The sequence below is a fragment of the Falco cherrug genome, chromosome 4 (assembly GCF_023634085.1).
Source record: "Falco cherrug isolate bFalChe1 chromosome 4, bFalChe1.pri, whole genome shotgun sequence".
NCBI classification, from domain to species: Eukaryota; Metazoa; Chordata; class Aves; order Falconiformes; family Falconidae; genus Falco; species Falco cherrug.
Genome location: NC_073700.1, coordinates 3,111,389 through 3,125,154, shown reverse-complemented (window position 1 = coordinate 3,125,154; position 13,766 = coordinate 3,111,389). Strand labels below are relative to the sequence as shown.

The following is a 13,766-nucleotide window of genomic DNA, read 5'->3' as shown; positions in this document are numbered from 1 at the left end:
GTCGTGTTTTCTAAGCAAATACAAGCACGTGAAATTTACTGTTTTCTGTAGAAAATGTAAATTATGCTTCTCCCTTTGTCTTCCTTTCTCTTTTATTCCCTCCCTCATTTGGGATGTGCTTGTTGTTGGGTCACGCTTTTCTGCACCATATGAAAGTAACCTGTAGCCTTCTTCATAGGAAGTGCAATTAATCTGAGGAGTTTAGGAGCTGTACCTTTCATCGGCTTACTCAGCAGAGTATTACTGTCGGGTTTGAAGTATCTAACGCAGGGCTGCTAGTTGGTGCTCTTTTGAGTTTCCTTTGGTACATTGGCTGTCGTGGCTTTTACCTGAACAAGGATTGTGCATGTCTGACCACATGCAGTCACAGGACAAGGCTGGCCGGGGAGTGACGACCTATCTCTGTAGGACAGTCCGTTATTTTGTAATTACTTTGGGTCTTGCTTGCGTGCCAAACCCTGTAGTACTCGGCCGGGCTGGGTGGCCCAAATGCAGCACCACGTTAAGACACGTGCTGCTTGCTGTACTTGGTCCGGCTCGGTAGCTCTGCTTAGCACAGCAGCTTGCCCTTCCTTTATGTAAGCCTCTGTAGTGTATTGAGCAAACACAAAATGAGAACTTGTGTTAATTTTTAGTTTTTCTTAACTGACCTGAAATGATTCAGGTTTTTCCTGGGAGAGCTGGTAGAAAGGAGTGTGCTTTGGGAGCAGCCCTCCTTCCTGAGCAGAACCAGCCAGCCTCAGTGTTGAACCGAGAGGAATCCTTTTTTTGACATTGATGTTGACAAATATTGTACACGTCCTTGGTGCTATTTGTCTGGAGATCAGTGTAGTTCAGCACTGATTGCATTTAAATCTTGTCTGCCACGTAATAGGAATCTTTTTTTAGCCATAGTTTACATGAGTACAGGTACTCTAAGCAGAAGGAAGGAATGTTTGGTTTTTTTTTAGACTTCCAGCTCATGTGTTGCAAGAGTTAGCTAAATGGGATGTTATCTTAAAGGGAGATCTGCAAATTTATAAACTAGTCTCATGCTCTATAATTAGACCTAAGCCCGAGTTCATTGTTGGGTTGGAACGGAACACAGCCCCACCGTCATAACTGTTGAGGTGCGAAAATTGAAATTTGACAGAGGAAATATTAAGGAGCTCTGCCAGAGCAAAGCATTAAAATTTATTCCATCCTGCTTTCTTCGTGGCATAACTGCTGTCCTCCTTTCCCCTGCCATCAGTTTCTTGCCTACTTACCAAGGAGACTCATTCAGCTGGTACCTGGTTAGCAGCATGAAGAGAATTTATTTCAGTCACAGTTAAGAGCGGTCAGCAGAGACTTTTTCCTCATGTTTTTTAAGTGAAACTGAAATACTTCCCCGTCTAAGTCAATTTATGTAACAGTATATGCATGTGCTATTTTGTACAGCTATGCTTTTACAATATGACGAGACAGAACATAAGATGATAGTAGTTTTTCACTGTAAGTTTGAAGGAGCAAATACAGTTACAGTTAGGTCTGGGGAGGCAATTTTGCGATATTCTGCCTGTTGCAATTTAGTATTTTGTATATAATACAGCATTTTTAAGACTTATTAAGTTGAAATCTGCCTTAACCTGTGCTACTCAGCTCTGATTAACAATATGTGCTTTTTGAAGCAAGCATGCCTGCGCTCTGCAAGCGATATTGCTGTACCTAAATTCTGGCTCCTTTCTTTGTGCAGTCGTTTGAACTGAAGAGGAGGAAAAAGTGGGTGGAGGTGATTGAATGCAGAGGTCACTATTTTATGTTCTTGCTTGCAGTGTCAAGCATAATGTGTCCCTCATTGGCAGGCATGGTCAGATGGAAGAGCCAGAACAGAATAGTCAATTTAATCACTGTATTTTGTTTTTGGCCATGGTCTTTCTGGCATACATATCTCTGCACAGTGGTAGCCAGAGCTTGGTTCCAGGAGTAAGTGCTTTTCGTATGTTTTGTAAACGGGAGGAGAGCAGCCTTTTGCCAGTTTTTCTGTACATGTGTATGTGACTTTTTGGTCCTAAATTAGCTTTTTGTAATCTTACAAGAAAGTCAGTAAAATATGTGTCAGATATGTGAATCAGTAAGTTTGCTGCTGAAAGAAATCTTATCAATTACAATACAAATATTCCCAAGATTTGATTTCATAGCAGTGTTTTATGATTAGGCTGTTTCCATTAATACTGTGGGGTTGTTTTTTTTTTGTGTTGCCGTAGTTTGCTGTTTTATTATGCTCCCCAGGTAGGCCTGTTTTATACACTCTAAAGGAAACACAGACTACTGTGGGTTTGCTTACAGTGTCTGGCAGACTAATTCCCAGAACTAAATCTTATTTAAGCTCAGTTTAAATCATATCTTTTATAGAATCTGCAATCCAGAAATATAGTGGTATGAAATGATGGCTTTACACGAGGATTTTTTTTTTGTTTGTTAGCTTGAATGGGAGTTACAGAAATGTTAAATGTTCAACAATTATATAAATAATATCATTTATGACTGCTACTTAAGATCTCTTTTATCATGAACCAAAGATTTACTACAGAGGAGTCTGAATGTATTAATTCATTTTCTTTGGTCAAGCAAGTGAAGTAAATCTGCCTTAAATTACATACTTTTAAGATTGCCTGTAGTCTATTTCACACAGATTTAATTTCTGGGGAATTTCCCAATTTCAAGGGTATCAGTCCTCTTACAATGTGTATAGTATGCTGTGAAGTAATGCCCAAACTAGGCAGCTGACAACATCTGCAGATTAATTCTGTGGCAGTGTATTGTGATTCTTTTGTTTTGATGACTTGTTGAATTGAGTAATTTGTGGCGAATTCCCTGCTTGGTATTCGATATCTCAAATCATGTGATTTTTGTGCATGAATTGGAATTTTTATGCCATTTATCCCAATTTATGTTGGCACAGACTGACTTTTGTGTTTGAGATGGGGGCAGAAAACATGTAATAGTTCATAAATCCATTCCAATCAATTTGTGATTTTATCTCCTCATATTTGTTAGAATATAGGAACAGAAAATGAGATTATTATTTTTTTTTTAATATCCTGTTCACATATATATAACTTCTGTGAATGTCTTGGCTTTTCAGTAGAAATGTTTCATACGTCATGAGGGCTAAATTTTGATCTTGGATCGGTAGAGAAAACTGCCCTTGAAGATCTTCATGTACTTTTTGCTTCCTGGGAATGTCTGGCCCTAAGAACATGAGGCAACTCCTTTTACTAATGAGAGTTTGTCTGCATGGAGGTATTGGAAAAGGTGATTAAAGGTGTAGTGCACGTTAATTGAAGTCTGTTAAATGCTTGTGCCCATGATTTTATTAATTGAGTGGCCTGAGGTCATGGTTAGTCAATCCATGAGCTTAAAGGTAAGAACCCTATCGACAGACATCACAGCCAAGGACATCCCCCTGCCCCGAGTTAATAAATGTGTCAGGAATTTACTCTTGTAGACAAACCCATTTCTCAGATACAGAACCAAAAAGTAAAATGGGAAAGGGCAGTGCTGGAATTTTCTTTCCAGGAGTTTTGTTTGAATCTGTTTTAAGGTCTGTATCATGTTAATCTTTGGCTGGAAAGATGAAGCCTTTTCATTTCTGGATTGTAATTAATGCTTGGATTTTATGCATTAATAGTAGCCAGCAGGAGAGAGGAAATTGGGAGGGGGAATAGGATATGGTAGCCATGTCTTAGTGCAACCCGTACTGAGTTGCTAGGTCAGAGAGGAAGGAAGCTAGCTGCCAAAATAGTGTGTATTTTTTTTTTCCAGTCTTTGGTAACTCCTGGAGTTCTCAGACATATTTTAAGACTTCTCTGGTGTCTTGCTATCAAATCCACACTTGTGAAAACATGACCTTTGCTGTTGTGATGTTTGTATTGCATGGACATTTCAGTAGGGATGCAGATACTGCTGACTGAACTGCAAGAGAAACGCAAACAGTGTTGAAGATCCGCTGTTTACAGAGAACCGTCCTGGTCGTGTATGTCTGAAGAGAGCCATGCTGGTTTTACAAACATTTAGTTTGCATGTGTTAATTTGAATCACTTTCAGTTTAGGCTTGTAAGTGGTTAAAATAAAGAACATTCTTGCTGACTACATGTACTTCTGTCAACTGAGTGCCCTACTGCAGTACTGCTATATAGGCAGACACTACGTCACGTTGTTATCTCTGTTTAGCTTGTCTGTGCTTTATCATGTTGCCTAACAGTTTTAATAAAAAAAAAAGGGAAAAAAAAAAAAAGATACTAGTATGACTAGTTCTAAGTACAGCTATCTGAAAGCAGCAGATCTGGAGTGCCTTACACCAGCTGCTTACAGAAACAAAGAGAAGTATTATGAGAGGCACAATAAATGTGTTTGGTATCTCTGCTTTCAGTTGCAGTGCAGACACAAGCCGTCACAGTAATGAATTTTGAAGACTGGAGTTTGGACTTGGGGAATTTTATAAAACACAGTTGTTTTATCAGAGTGTTGTCTTGCCAGCTGTATGATGCGAGTCTGGTTACCATGGAGTGTGGTCAGTTGGGGGAGACAAATCTAGTCCGTAAGGCAGCATTTTGTGTGGTAGACTCTGCTGTGGTTTCTCTCTCTCTGGTTTAAATTCAAGTTCGGTAAGGAGGAAAGTACTGGGGCAATAAGTTGCCTTTTTATTTAAATAAAAAGCAGTTTGGGCCCTTATCAAATACATTAAGCCACATAAGAACCCATGGCACAGTACAAATACAGTATATGAATGTGCAATTTATCCCTGCAAGCAATGTAGAGATATTTTTCCTCTTGAGCTTACCATATTGTCTGGACTCTTTTGGTTGGCATTGTTCTCTGCTTGCCTTTTGTCTGCAGGAGAGGCTGTACCAGATGCTGAGCACCACCCGCTTCTGTCTTCTCCTGAGGAGGCGCTCAGTGTCTTCCAACCTGTCCTGGACCAGGTGGGGGGTTGGAGGGCCCTTACTGCTCCTGCCTGGTCACTGCTGCCACCTGTCCGAAGTTCTGTTAATTTGATTAATTTGGGGCGAATGGCCCAGTGGTGCTGCAGATACACTGGACGGTTCTGCTATGTTTATCTGCAGGCCTTGGTGTCCCCTGCATAATTACTGCTTCACGTCACAATTAGGAAAATGCATTACCAAATTCAGCAGGCTTTAATTAATTCAGAAGCCATTCCTTTCTTTGCAGAATTTCTTTAAAATGGGTTTCTGTAATTCCAATATACAAATAGCATTTTCACCAGATTTTCTACTCCATCTGGATGTTAATGTATAAATGCTGTTGTTACCATGCGCATAATAAGATGAATTTAAAGAAAAAACCCCAGTGAGGTAATCTTATAGAATCAGGCTCCTAGACGCTGTTTGGGCAAAGGCAAGGTTTCTAACTGACTACATGGGACAGGGGCTAGAGATTTTTGTCTTTTGTAAACACTAGAGTTAGCTTTACGTGGATATTGCAATTGCCTGTGTTCCTGTCAGGCATCACTCAGAAGAAGTCAGTTCGAGTTAGGTGCCTGTTTTTTGTAATTTTTTTTATTTGTAATTCCTGTAATAGAATTTTGTGTTTAAGTCTTCAGCAGTGCTCTCAGATACACGGCAGAGAGACGAGTGATTACGTCTGGGTAGGATGAAAGTATCACAAACTGTAGTTGATAGAAGCTTCATCTTCTGGCATTGGCACTAACTTACTTTTTTCAAAGATAGACGTGAGGGAGGCGCCTCCCTGAGAGAAACCTGTATGATGTGGTTTACTTCTAAAGTGTAGAATGTGAACACTAGGTAGGTGAAGGTTTCTACTGGCAAAATACAAAGGCTGAAGAAAAACTGCAGAAATTTTACTGATATAAAATTTATTTCATGTGAGAAGTCTTTTTGATAAAAGCTTGTGTTGCAACATTAGAGTCGTTGTGGGGGGGCTTCCCAATTAAAACTGCGATTGTTTTGAACAGGAAAGGGTCTGGATGTTGGTCTTAGAGCATTTGCAGTAGAGCACAGCTTTTGCTATTTAGAGCTGAGATGGAAAGTTCCTATTCAGATTTGGTGCCAGAGTCTTTAATAGAAATCATGACTTGTGGTGTATTATAGGTCAGTGTATATTTGCTAGTTTATATTATGCTGACTAAATTGGCAAAATGCTTATTTTTACTGGTAAACATTCAGGAGGTTTTCTCCACACTCGTTCTTTTTCCAACAAAATAGTATTTGTCGTGTGTGGAATTAGGGCAGCGTTTTATAAATCATCTGCCTCGGTGATGATGTGAAAATGTGTGGTGGCATACAAAGATTTCCATTGTCAGATACCTCAGGGATGTGGATGGAGTTAACTTTATCCTAATTTTAGTTCTGGAAATTATGGCCAGGTAGAAAACAAAATGCTTCTGGCAGTGTAGGAAAAATACAAATTTTAAACTCTAGCAAAAGTGGCTATTTCAGGGATATTACCAGAATAGGTAACCATGGTTAATTTAGCTCCTCTCAATTTAGCTCCTCTCCAAGCCCCTTATGAAGCCCCCAAAGCATTTTTTTTACCATCTTTAAATCCCTATGAGGTCTAAATATGACCTGTGGCTGTAAGGATGTGAGTTCCACTAAAGTCCATAACTGCTGGAAATGCAGCAGTGTGCTTTAGGCTATACATTTAGAGAGACATTTAATTGAAATGGGAAAAGTACTGTGGTCACACTTTAATGCGCACTTAGTAACAATATGTGAATGAGTTTATGCACAAGCGAATTGTGTCATTTCTAGAATTATTTACACACAGCTCCCATGTGCTGTGAATGCCATTTTTTGATAAGTGTTGGATTATATAAAATTTATAATCTACTTAGTCCTCTGTCACGAGTCTGCCTGGGTGAAAATTAGCGTTCTTAAAATTGAAATGTTGTGATTCTTGTGCTGAAGAATTATGCTGTTTTGTTCATGTCTCCAAACATAGTTTAAAAGCACAGAGAAGGACATTTAAGGACAAACTTAAAACTTGCATCAGCAAGTTCCAGTTTTTTTCCCTAACTTTTTACCTTGCATAGTTATATACCAGACAAGCTTGTTTTGGACAGCTTGTTATAAAAGGAATAATTTGAGAATTTGGAGGTTTGTTCAGTTTTAGATCTTGAATATTTGGCATAAATGTGAACTGTAGCCCTGGAATTTATAACCACAACCATAAGAAAAGGATCAAAACTTATTTCACTGTGAAGAGTCACGCTTTGCAGAATGAGGTAATGCAAGTTCAGTGTTGGAATTGCAGCTTGTAAGAAGGAGTGCTTCTGAATAAAAATGCTCTTGGAAAGATATGTTAGCTCAACCTTTTAGATCATCGGGTGAGCCGACCCTGTCATAGTACCTTGTTTCAACTCTTTATTCCAGCATAAAGCGCTAAAGTTTGGGTTATGATGCCTTGTTTATGTTACCAACCACGTTTAAATGTGCCAGTGCAGACCTGACATCTGCTCGGGAAATTTTTCTGCGAGAATGTTTCCAAAGGGCATGCTATTTTACTCTCTTTTCCTTGTCGTGTTCATTTTCACTTGTCTTCTTCCTGTAGGTGAAGCAGCTTTAAGAGGTGAGCCCAGAATGCAGTCTCTTCCAGTATCCTCTGCTCTAACCAACCATCGAACAGGCCCTCCTCCTATCAGTCCCAACAAGAGAAAGCTCAGCATGGACCAAGGGGATGATGAGCTAGACTGTGAAAATGACCATGTTTCTAAAATGAGTCGAATGTTCAATCCGCATCTGTAAGTGTCTTGCTTGTATTATCTCTGGTTCATAGAATTTAATGCTGTCCTCTTCATCTTCATCTTTGTGCTTGCTAAGATCATACCGCGTACAAAACTTTGTGCTAGATTTTTCCTTTGTTCCAGTTTGTATGGGAGATCTGCACAAAGGCTGGTGTGATTAGACGGGACCTCTTGTTTTCATACAGCATGAAGTCACAGGAATTAGCTCAACATAACTATTTATAGTAAAACATACGCATTCACCTTGTAGTTCCTAAAGTATTGTTCATTTGTTCTTTGTAATCTGCTCCTTTCACTTCCTCTGATTCTGAGCGCTCTGTACTCTCTGCCGCTGGGGGTGGGGAAGCAGAAGGAGGAGAAACAGAAGTGCTTTGCATTTTTTTGAGGCCAGGAGATTGTGAGCCAGCTGCTCTGTAGTCTGCCTTGACAACTGGGCAAGCTGCAGTTGTTGCTAAACATTACTTCGAGGATTGCACCGCAGCTCTGACAGTCAGATGTGGAATTTTTCGTACAGGTAAGGTGTTGATGAGTTAGGTGCATGTGTTGGGTAATCGTCAAATGCCATTCTTGCTGTGTTCTCATTGCTGGGAATGCACGCCTGGTTGGCATGAAGTACTGGCTTAGAGAATTCCTTTCATTCTTGACTGGAGGAAGTGATCAGAGCGGTTCAGCAGTCCAGGGCAGCCTGATAGCTGCCTCCTTTCCCTGCTGCCTCAGCTCCTGTAGCCTCTGCATTCCTCGCATTCCATGCTGCTGTGGACTGTTGTGTTCAGTCATAAGATGCGAACAGAGGTATTTATCCTCAAATAAATCACCAGAGTGTTAGTCAGAGGCTGGGCCTGTAGTCTGCAGTCTTGGAATTTGTAACAAATCAGGAATCCAGCACTGAAGTAATGCAAAACAATAAAAGCTCACAAGCAGAGAGAGACTTCTCATTTACAGCATACCTTGTTCTTTCTCCTAAAAACTTAACTATTTATAGCCTTTCTTCGGAGCTGAGAATGCTGGTATTGGAAAGAACTTGTGTGGTGTTTTTCTGTGGCATATGTACGTGACACAGCTGAAGACATTTAATGGCATTTTTGAATTGTTAGGTAACTTTGTGGGAAGAGGTGTGATTTTTTTTTTTTTAAAAAAAAAACTCGATTGCTAGGGATGAAATAAAACACAGCTGGCAGTTACGTGCATTATAACACTTTATACAGTGGAGGCCATAAAAATAATGAAGTCTGAAGCAACAGACTCGTGCAACCAAGGTTCAAAACTAAAAGATACAGGCATTTATTTCATGTGCTCTCTTAGATATATTTTGAAGTTATCTGATCTTTTCCAGTATGGTGCATTTTTACTCGGTAGATTCTTTCAGTGATTTTGTATATGAAATGTGCATCTTTTCTTCTTATATTAAAAAGCACTGGTTGTCTAGTGTTTGTGTGATGGGGCTTAATCTATTTCAATTAAACCATGTACTGCAGATGAAACAGTCTAAAATAGCATACATGAGGCCATCTTTTTTTCTGCTTTACTTTGTAAGTTTGATCTGGCCATATGAAAATATGCTTTCAATTGAATATTACAAAAACTCAAACTTTTGTGATGTATCTGAAGTAGCTGAATAAATATTTCAGATATATCGGAAAAGTTCACAAGTGTTCTCTGACCTTTACTGCCATTTCCCTGGCTCAACCAACAATGAAGTTATTTTTTTGGAATGTTTTTCATATTTTCCCTCCTTCTTGGATTATGGTGTTCTGGTTTAACAATAGAAATGAATTACTCAAACTTTGTGGAACTGTCCTAAGAATTTTGTTTTGGAGATGAGAAGTGTGTTATAGGAGCTTGACTTGTTCACACTAAAGAAAAGACAGTATAGATTTGGGGGAAGAAATATTTTATGGAACGTAATGATGGCAGTCACGTTGTAGTGCCTTGGAGGTTCTAGAAGTATGAGTTTGACGGGATTCAGTTTAGAAAACCAAACCCATAAGAGATCTGGAGCATTACGTGGAGGCTAGATGTGGCACAATCTCTTTGGTGATAGCAAAGACATTTTTGTGATTTGGACTATAAAGATGAAATGTAAAGTCTATGGATTTTTAACTTTTCAGGACAAAGTCCCCTGAAAGCATAGGACAAAAGACTGGGTGATACAAAATCTGGGCGTAGCTGCCCCAGTCAATATTAGGGTACAGACCGCGCATCTTGCCCACAGAGCAGTGTTTAAATCCATACTCCTCTAGCTGAATGTCTTCAGTTATTCCGAATGTCCAGATGGGCAGATCTTTCTTATTTGGAAGTCAGAGCTTGGAAGACAGAAGTCTTTATAACTACGAGGAGCTCTCGTTCAGACCTTTGGGTCTTTGTGATTGGGTTGGTAGAACTGTGAAGCAGTTGTATATTCATCCTCTTTAACACCAGCATATTGTGGTTGGACATGTAATTAAATAGGACAAGAATTGTGTTCTGTGGGTCCTTATAAATGAATTGTTAGCAATTTGATGTTAACTCTGAGATACCAGCACCCCAGCATCTTGGTCACTGTGCTTCAGTGGGAATGAATCCATTTAAATGCTTTGGGTATTTTATTAGAAATCCAGTGATGCCAGCCTTTTGTTTGGAAAATGAATGCTTTGAGATACTCCCTGCTCAGGTGTAACACCCTGATGTGTTGTCTTTGATTAAGTTCTTTGAGTTGTACTTGAGTATGTTTACTTTTCTCATGGAAAAACACAACTGTTCGAGTAGTCTCTGGAGTAGAGTGAATCAAAAGCCCTGACAATCCTACTAGGCTTCTACAATATGTAATGGAATTCCTGTGCAAAGAAAATTTATCGAAGGCTCTGTTTTTCAGAGGAGGTAATTCTTAGCTTTAGGATTGTAAAATATACTCGGGACCTTGTGGATTAATTTTTAAAGATCAGTATGGGAAAGTGCCTACCTTGCTTACGACGGAGTACTGGACTGTATAAGGCTTCTGTGTTTCTGTGGTCATAGAGATTACACCCATAAGCCTCTCCTTTGGGAAAAACGACTACTTCCACCCCAAATGAAAACCTACGCATTGTCATATGGAATTATTTGCATTTCATGCTTTCTTGTATGTCCCTCAAATGTTTCCCTTAAAATGCATTCACTGAAGTAGAATGTGCTATTTGTGCCATACTTCATTTTTAGTGCTTTGTGAAGGAGAAGCAAGCTTATTTTAAGCCTCAAGTTAAAACATGCCTTTGTTTTCGTATGACTTCACTGAAATCACCTTGATTTACAGAAGAGTAATTAGGAACTTGATTTATATAAGAATCACAAGCTCTTTATGTATGGGTAAAGTGGCTGGAGAGCTCCAGCAGTCTTTCTGAACAAATGAAGCTGCTTTGTTCTGTTTCCAAGGTGTATTTAGGATTTCATGGCAAGCCCTGTGTAAAATTAACTCTTACCTGGGCATTGCGATGTAAGGGGAAGGCGAGTGAAGTGTGTTGTACCTTTAAGTGAAGGTCTCGGGCCTGACCTGTGTTATGTGGGTTTCTTGTTTGTCAGGCTGGAGGCATTTTCTCATTTTCACAGTTCAGCTGAAAACAAAGGCCTCCTTATCCTTGCAGGGAGCTCTTAAGAGCTGACATCAGCCTTTTCCCAGCGGGCATCGGCGCTGCCGTAAGAGTCCTTGCAGGGAGCTGCTCACAGTCCCCTCTCGGCTTGGTTTGTTTGCCAAGAAGCAAAAAAAAAAAAAAAAAAAGTGTAAATGACAAGAGTACAACCTTTTAATTTTTATTTAAAAAGGAAAAAAAAAAAGAAATTGCACTGGGCTGGTCTTGCTTCTCTGAGTTTGAGTAGGAACTAGCACATCTGTAACTCCTCACTGCTTTTGGGCAAGGGACGGTTATGGCTAATACTTTATTGCTGTGGTGCAGCAATTTTAAAAATAGTTTGTATGCTAGCAAATTGTGGGATCGCATCACTGTGTTTAAGGTTAAAGTGAATTGATGTCACTGACGTCTTCAAAAGGATTCAGATTTTGCGTTACTGGTAAAATTATACGTGGAACTGACCATTTGAATTTGTATTGGAAGGGCCTCCTGTCTTTGTCCGCCTGTTGGGTACCTCGGGCTGAAAGTTAGTATTTTTGGTTTGGGACGAGCAGGCTTATGAACGGAATATTTTCCCCTCAGTCTCTTTGTCACAAATCCCATTTGGTTGGCTGGCGTTAAGGTCGCAATGACAATGGATTTCTATGTGAAAATCATCTTACAACAAAAGTTTGCAGCTGTTAAGTAGACATCTGGGGAATAATCACCTCTTGATCTGTGTGACACATAATTTGGCTTTTTCTTGTAATAAAAAAAGTCTACACATGAGTAAGGTAGTTTAGTGTGTATTGCATAAGGTGATGTTTAGTTCTGGACATAGCCGTACAGACCCAGACACTTCTCTTTCAAATTCTGGATTGTGTCTTCACATTTGTTACAGTGAAGAATCATGGCAAATCTGGTCCATAAAGCCAGGCTACAATGGAGTTTGCTCACTGTAATGACACTGTAATAGAAATTGCTCTGGCATCCTTTTTTAAAAAAAATCTGTCCTAAGCTGTCCTGGAAGTTACCTGGATTTGAAGACTATAGAATAATTAATGTTAGAATGGGCTTTAGGAAGTCATTTTGTCCAACCTCATGCTCAAACCAAGGTCAGCTGTGTCCTGGTCAAGCCTGTAGCTCAAAGCAAGGAATTTTGAGTAAGAACCAAAGGGCTCATGATGCTCCTTATTAGAGGGTGACTCCATCACCTTCCTCTTTACCATTCCCTGACCCTGGCTGAGAATGCAGGATGGAAATGTTCTGCAGAAAACCAAGCCCCTGTTGTGGTGGAGGCTGGCTCCAGCTCCAAGCAAGGCTTGGAAAGATTTAGAACTGGGTTGCAGCGGTAGCATGGGAGTTTTGAGAGAAGTTCGTTGCTGCTAACTACTGCTTTTTTGGTTCCAGACTTTATGTGGTATTAAAAAATACATTTACACTGTCATTTGATTGTGACAACTTGGAATTGAAAAAAACCCAGAACACAACACACAACTCTGAACACCCAAAATGCCTCTCATTCGCTTGCAAGCCTCTTCACTCGGTTCTCTTGGCAGGGAAATGGCTTTAAAGTATTTTGGGATTAACCTGGTGTTTTCAAAGCAGTGCAGTTGAAGCTGAAATCCTCTGTATTGCCAGTGAAACTGTTACAATGTGGCCCTTGTTGATTACAGTGGACAAAGGATTACAGAGCAGGTTTCAAACTGCTTTTCCCAATTTACTGGGTTTTTTTTGCGTGTGTACGTTGCCTGAAGGATGGACCCAATCAATCAGATATATTTTTTTCTTTATTAATGGAGATCACACACTACACAAAATTAATCTTAAATTGTTTCCAACAAATGTACATTAAATCGAAGCTTCCGAGGTGGACTTGAAAGAGCTAATATAGCTGAGTTAATATTTAACAGTGAGTTTAGCGGAAGTTCTTATCAAAGGGGGTAAATTTTCAGAAAGTACTCAAGTCCCTTTGGGTTCAGGAGGGTATAGCCAACTGCACATGAAATGCGTGTTATGAACAGCTTCAGGGGTAAAAATTGATGGATAGCTTATCAGTCCTTTGCAGAAAGACCTCATCTGTCAAAATCCGGGTAGATGTTTAAGTACTTGAAGAATCAGGCAATGTTAGCTCAGGTGTCTCCACTTGCAGACAGAAGGGTCTTGTTAGCTAGCTCACTCCAGAATTCTGCTTTCATATAATGTTTTCTGCTTCCATTTTCCTTCTTTTGGAAGGGAGCGGACAGCTTCCACAGTGGGTTCGGGCTCCCTTGGGAGGTGAGGAGCCATGCCACTGCCGCGGAGCTGCCAGCCTGGCTCAAGGCCTGGTGTGCTGGGCCCTGGCGCCCCGGCACTGCCGTCCCGCCCCAGGGGCTGCGCTTGCCTTTCCGCAGAGGGAACGTTCACATTCCCCGATTTATCCTTTCTGCCCGGGGGTGAAATCCAGCACCAATCCAAAA

The 13,766-nt window shown here is 40.1% G+C and overlaps 1 protein-coding gene across 5 annotated transcripts in view; it reads left to right on the top strand.

Annotated features, from left to right (window-relative positions):
* Positions 1–13,766, top strand: part of VGLL4 (vestigial like family member 4) — a 91,254-nt gene that overhangs the window by 58,206 nt on the left and 19,282 nt on the right. For 4 of the 5 annotated variants that reach the window (XM_055710120.1, XM_027812900.2, XM_055710119.1 and 1 more), the window contains one exon: positions 7,555–7,744. In XM_055710120.1, coding sequence (XP_055566095.1) covers positions 7,555–7,744 — 190 coding nt within the window. The other variant, XM_055710121.1, reaches the window with a different exon arrangement.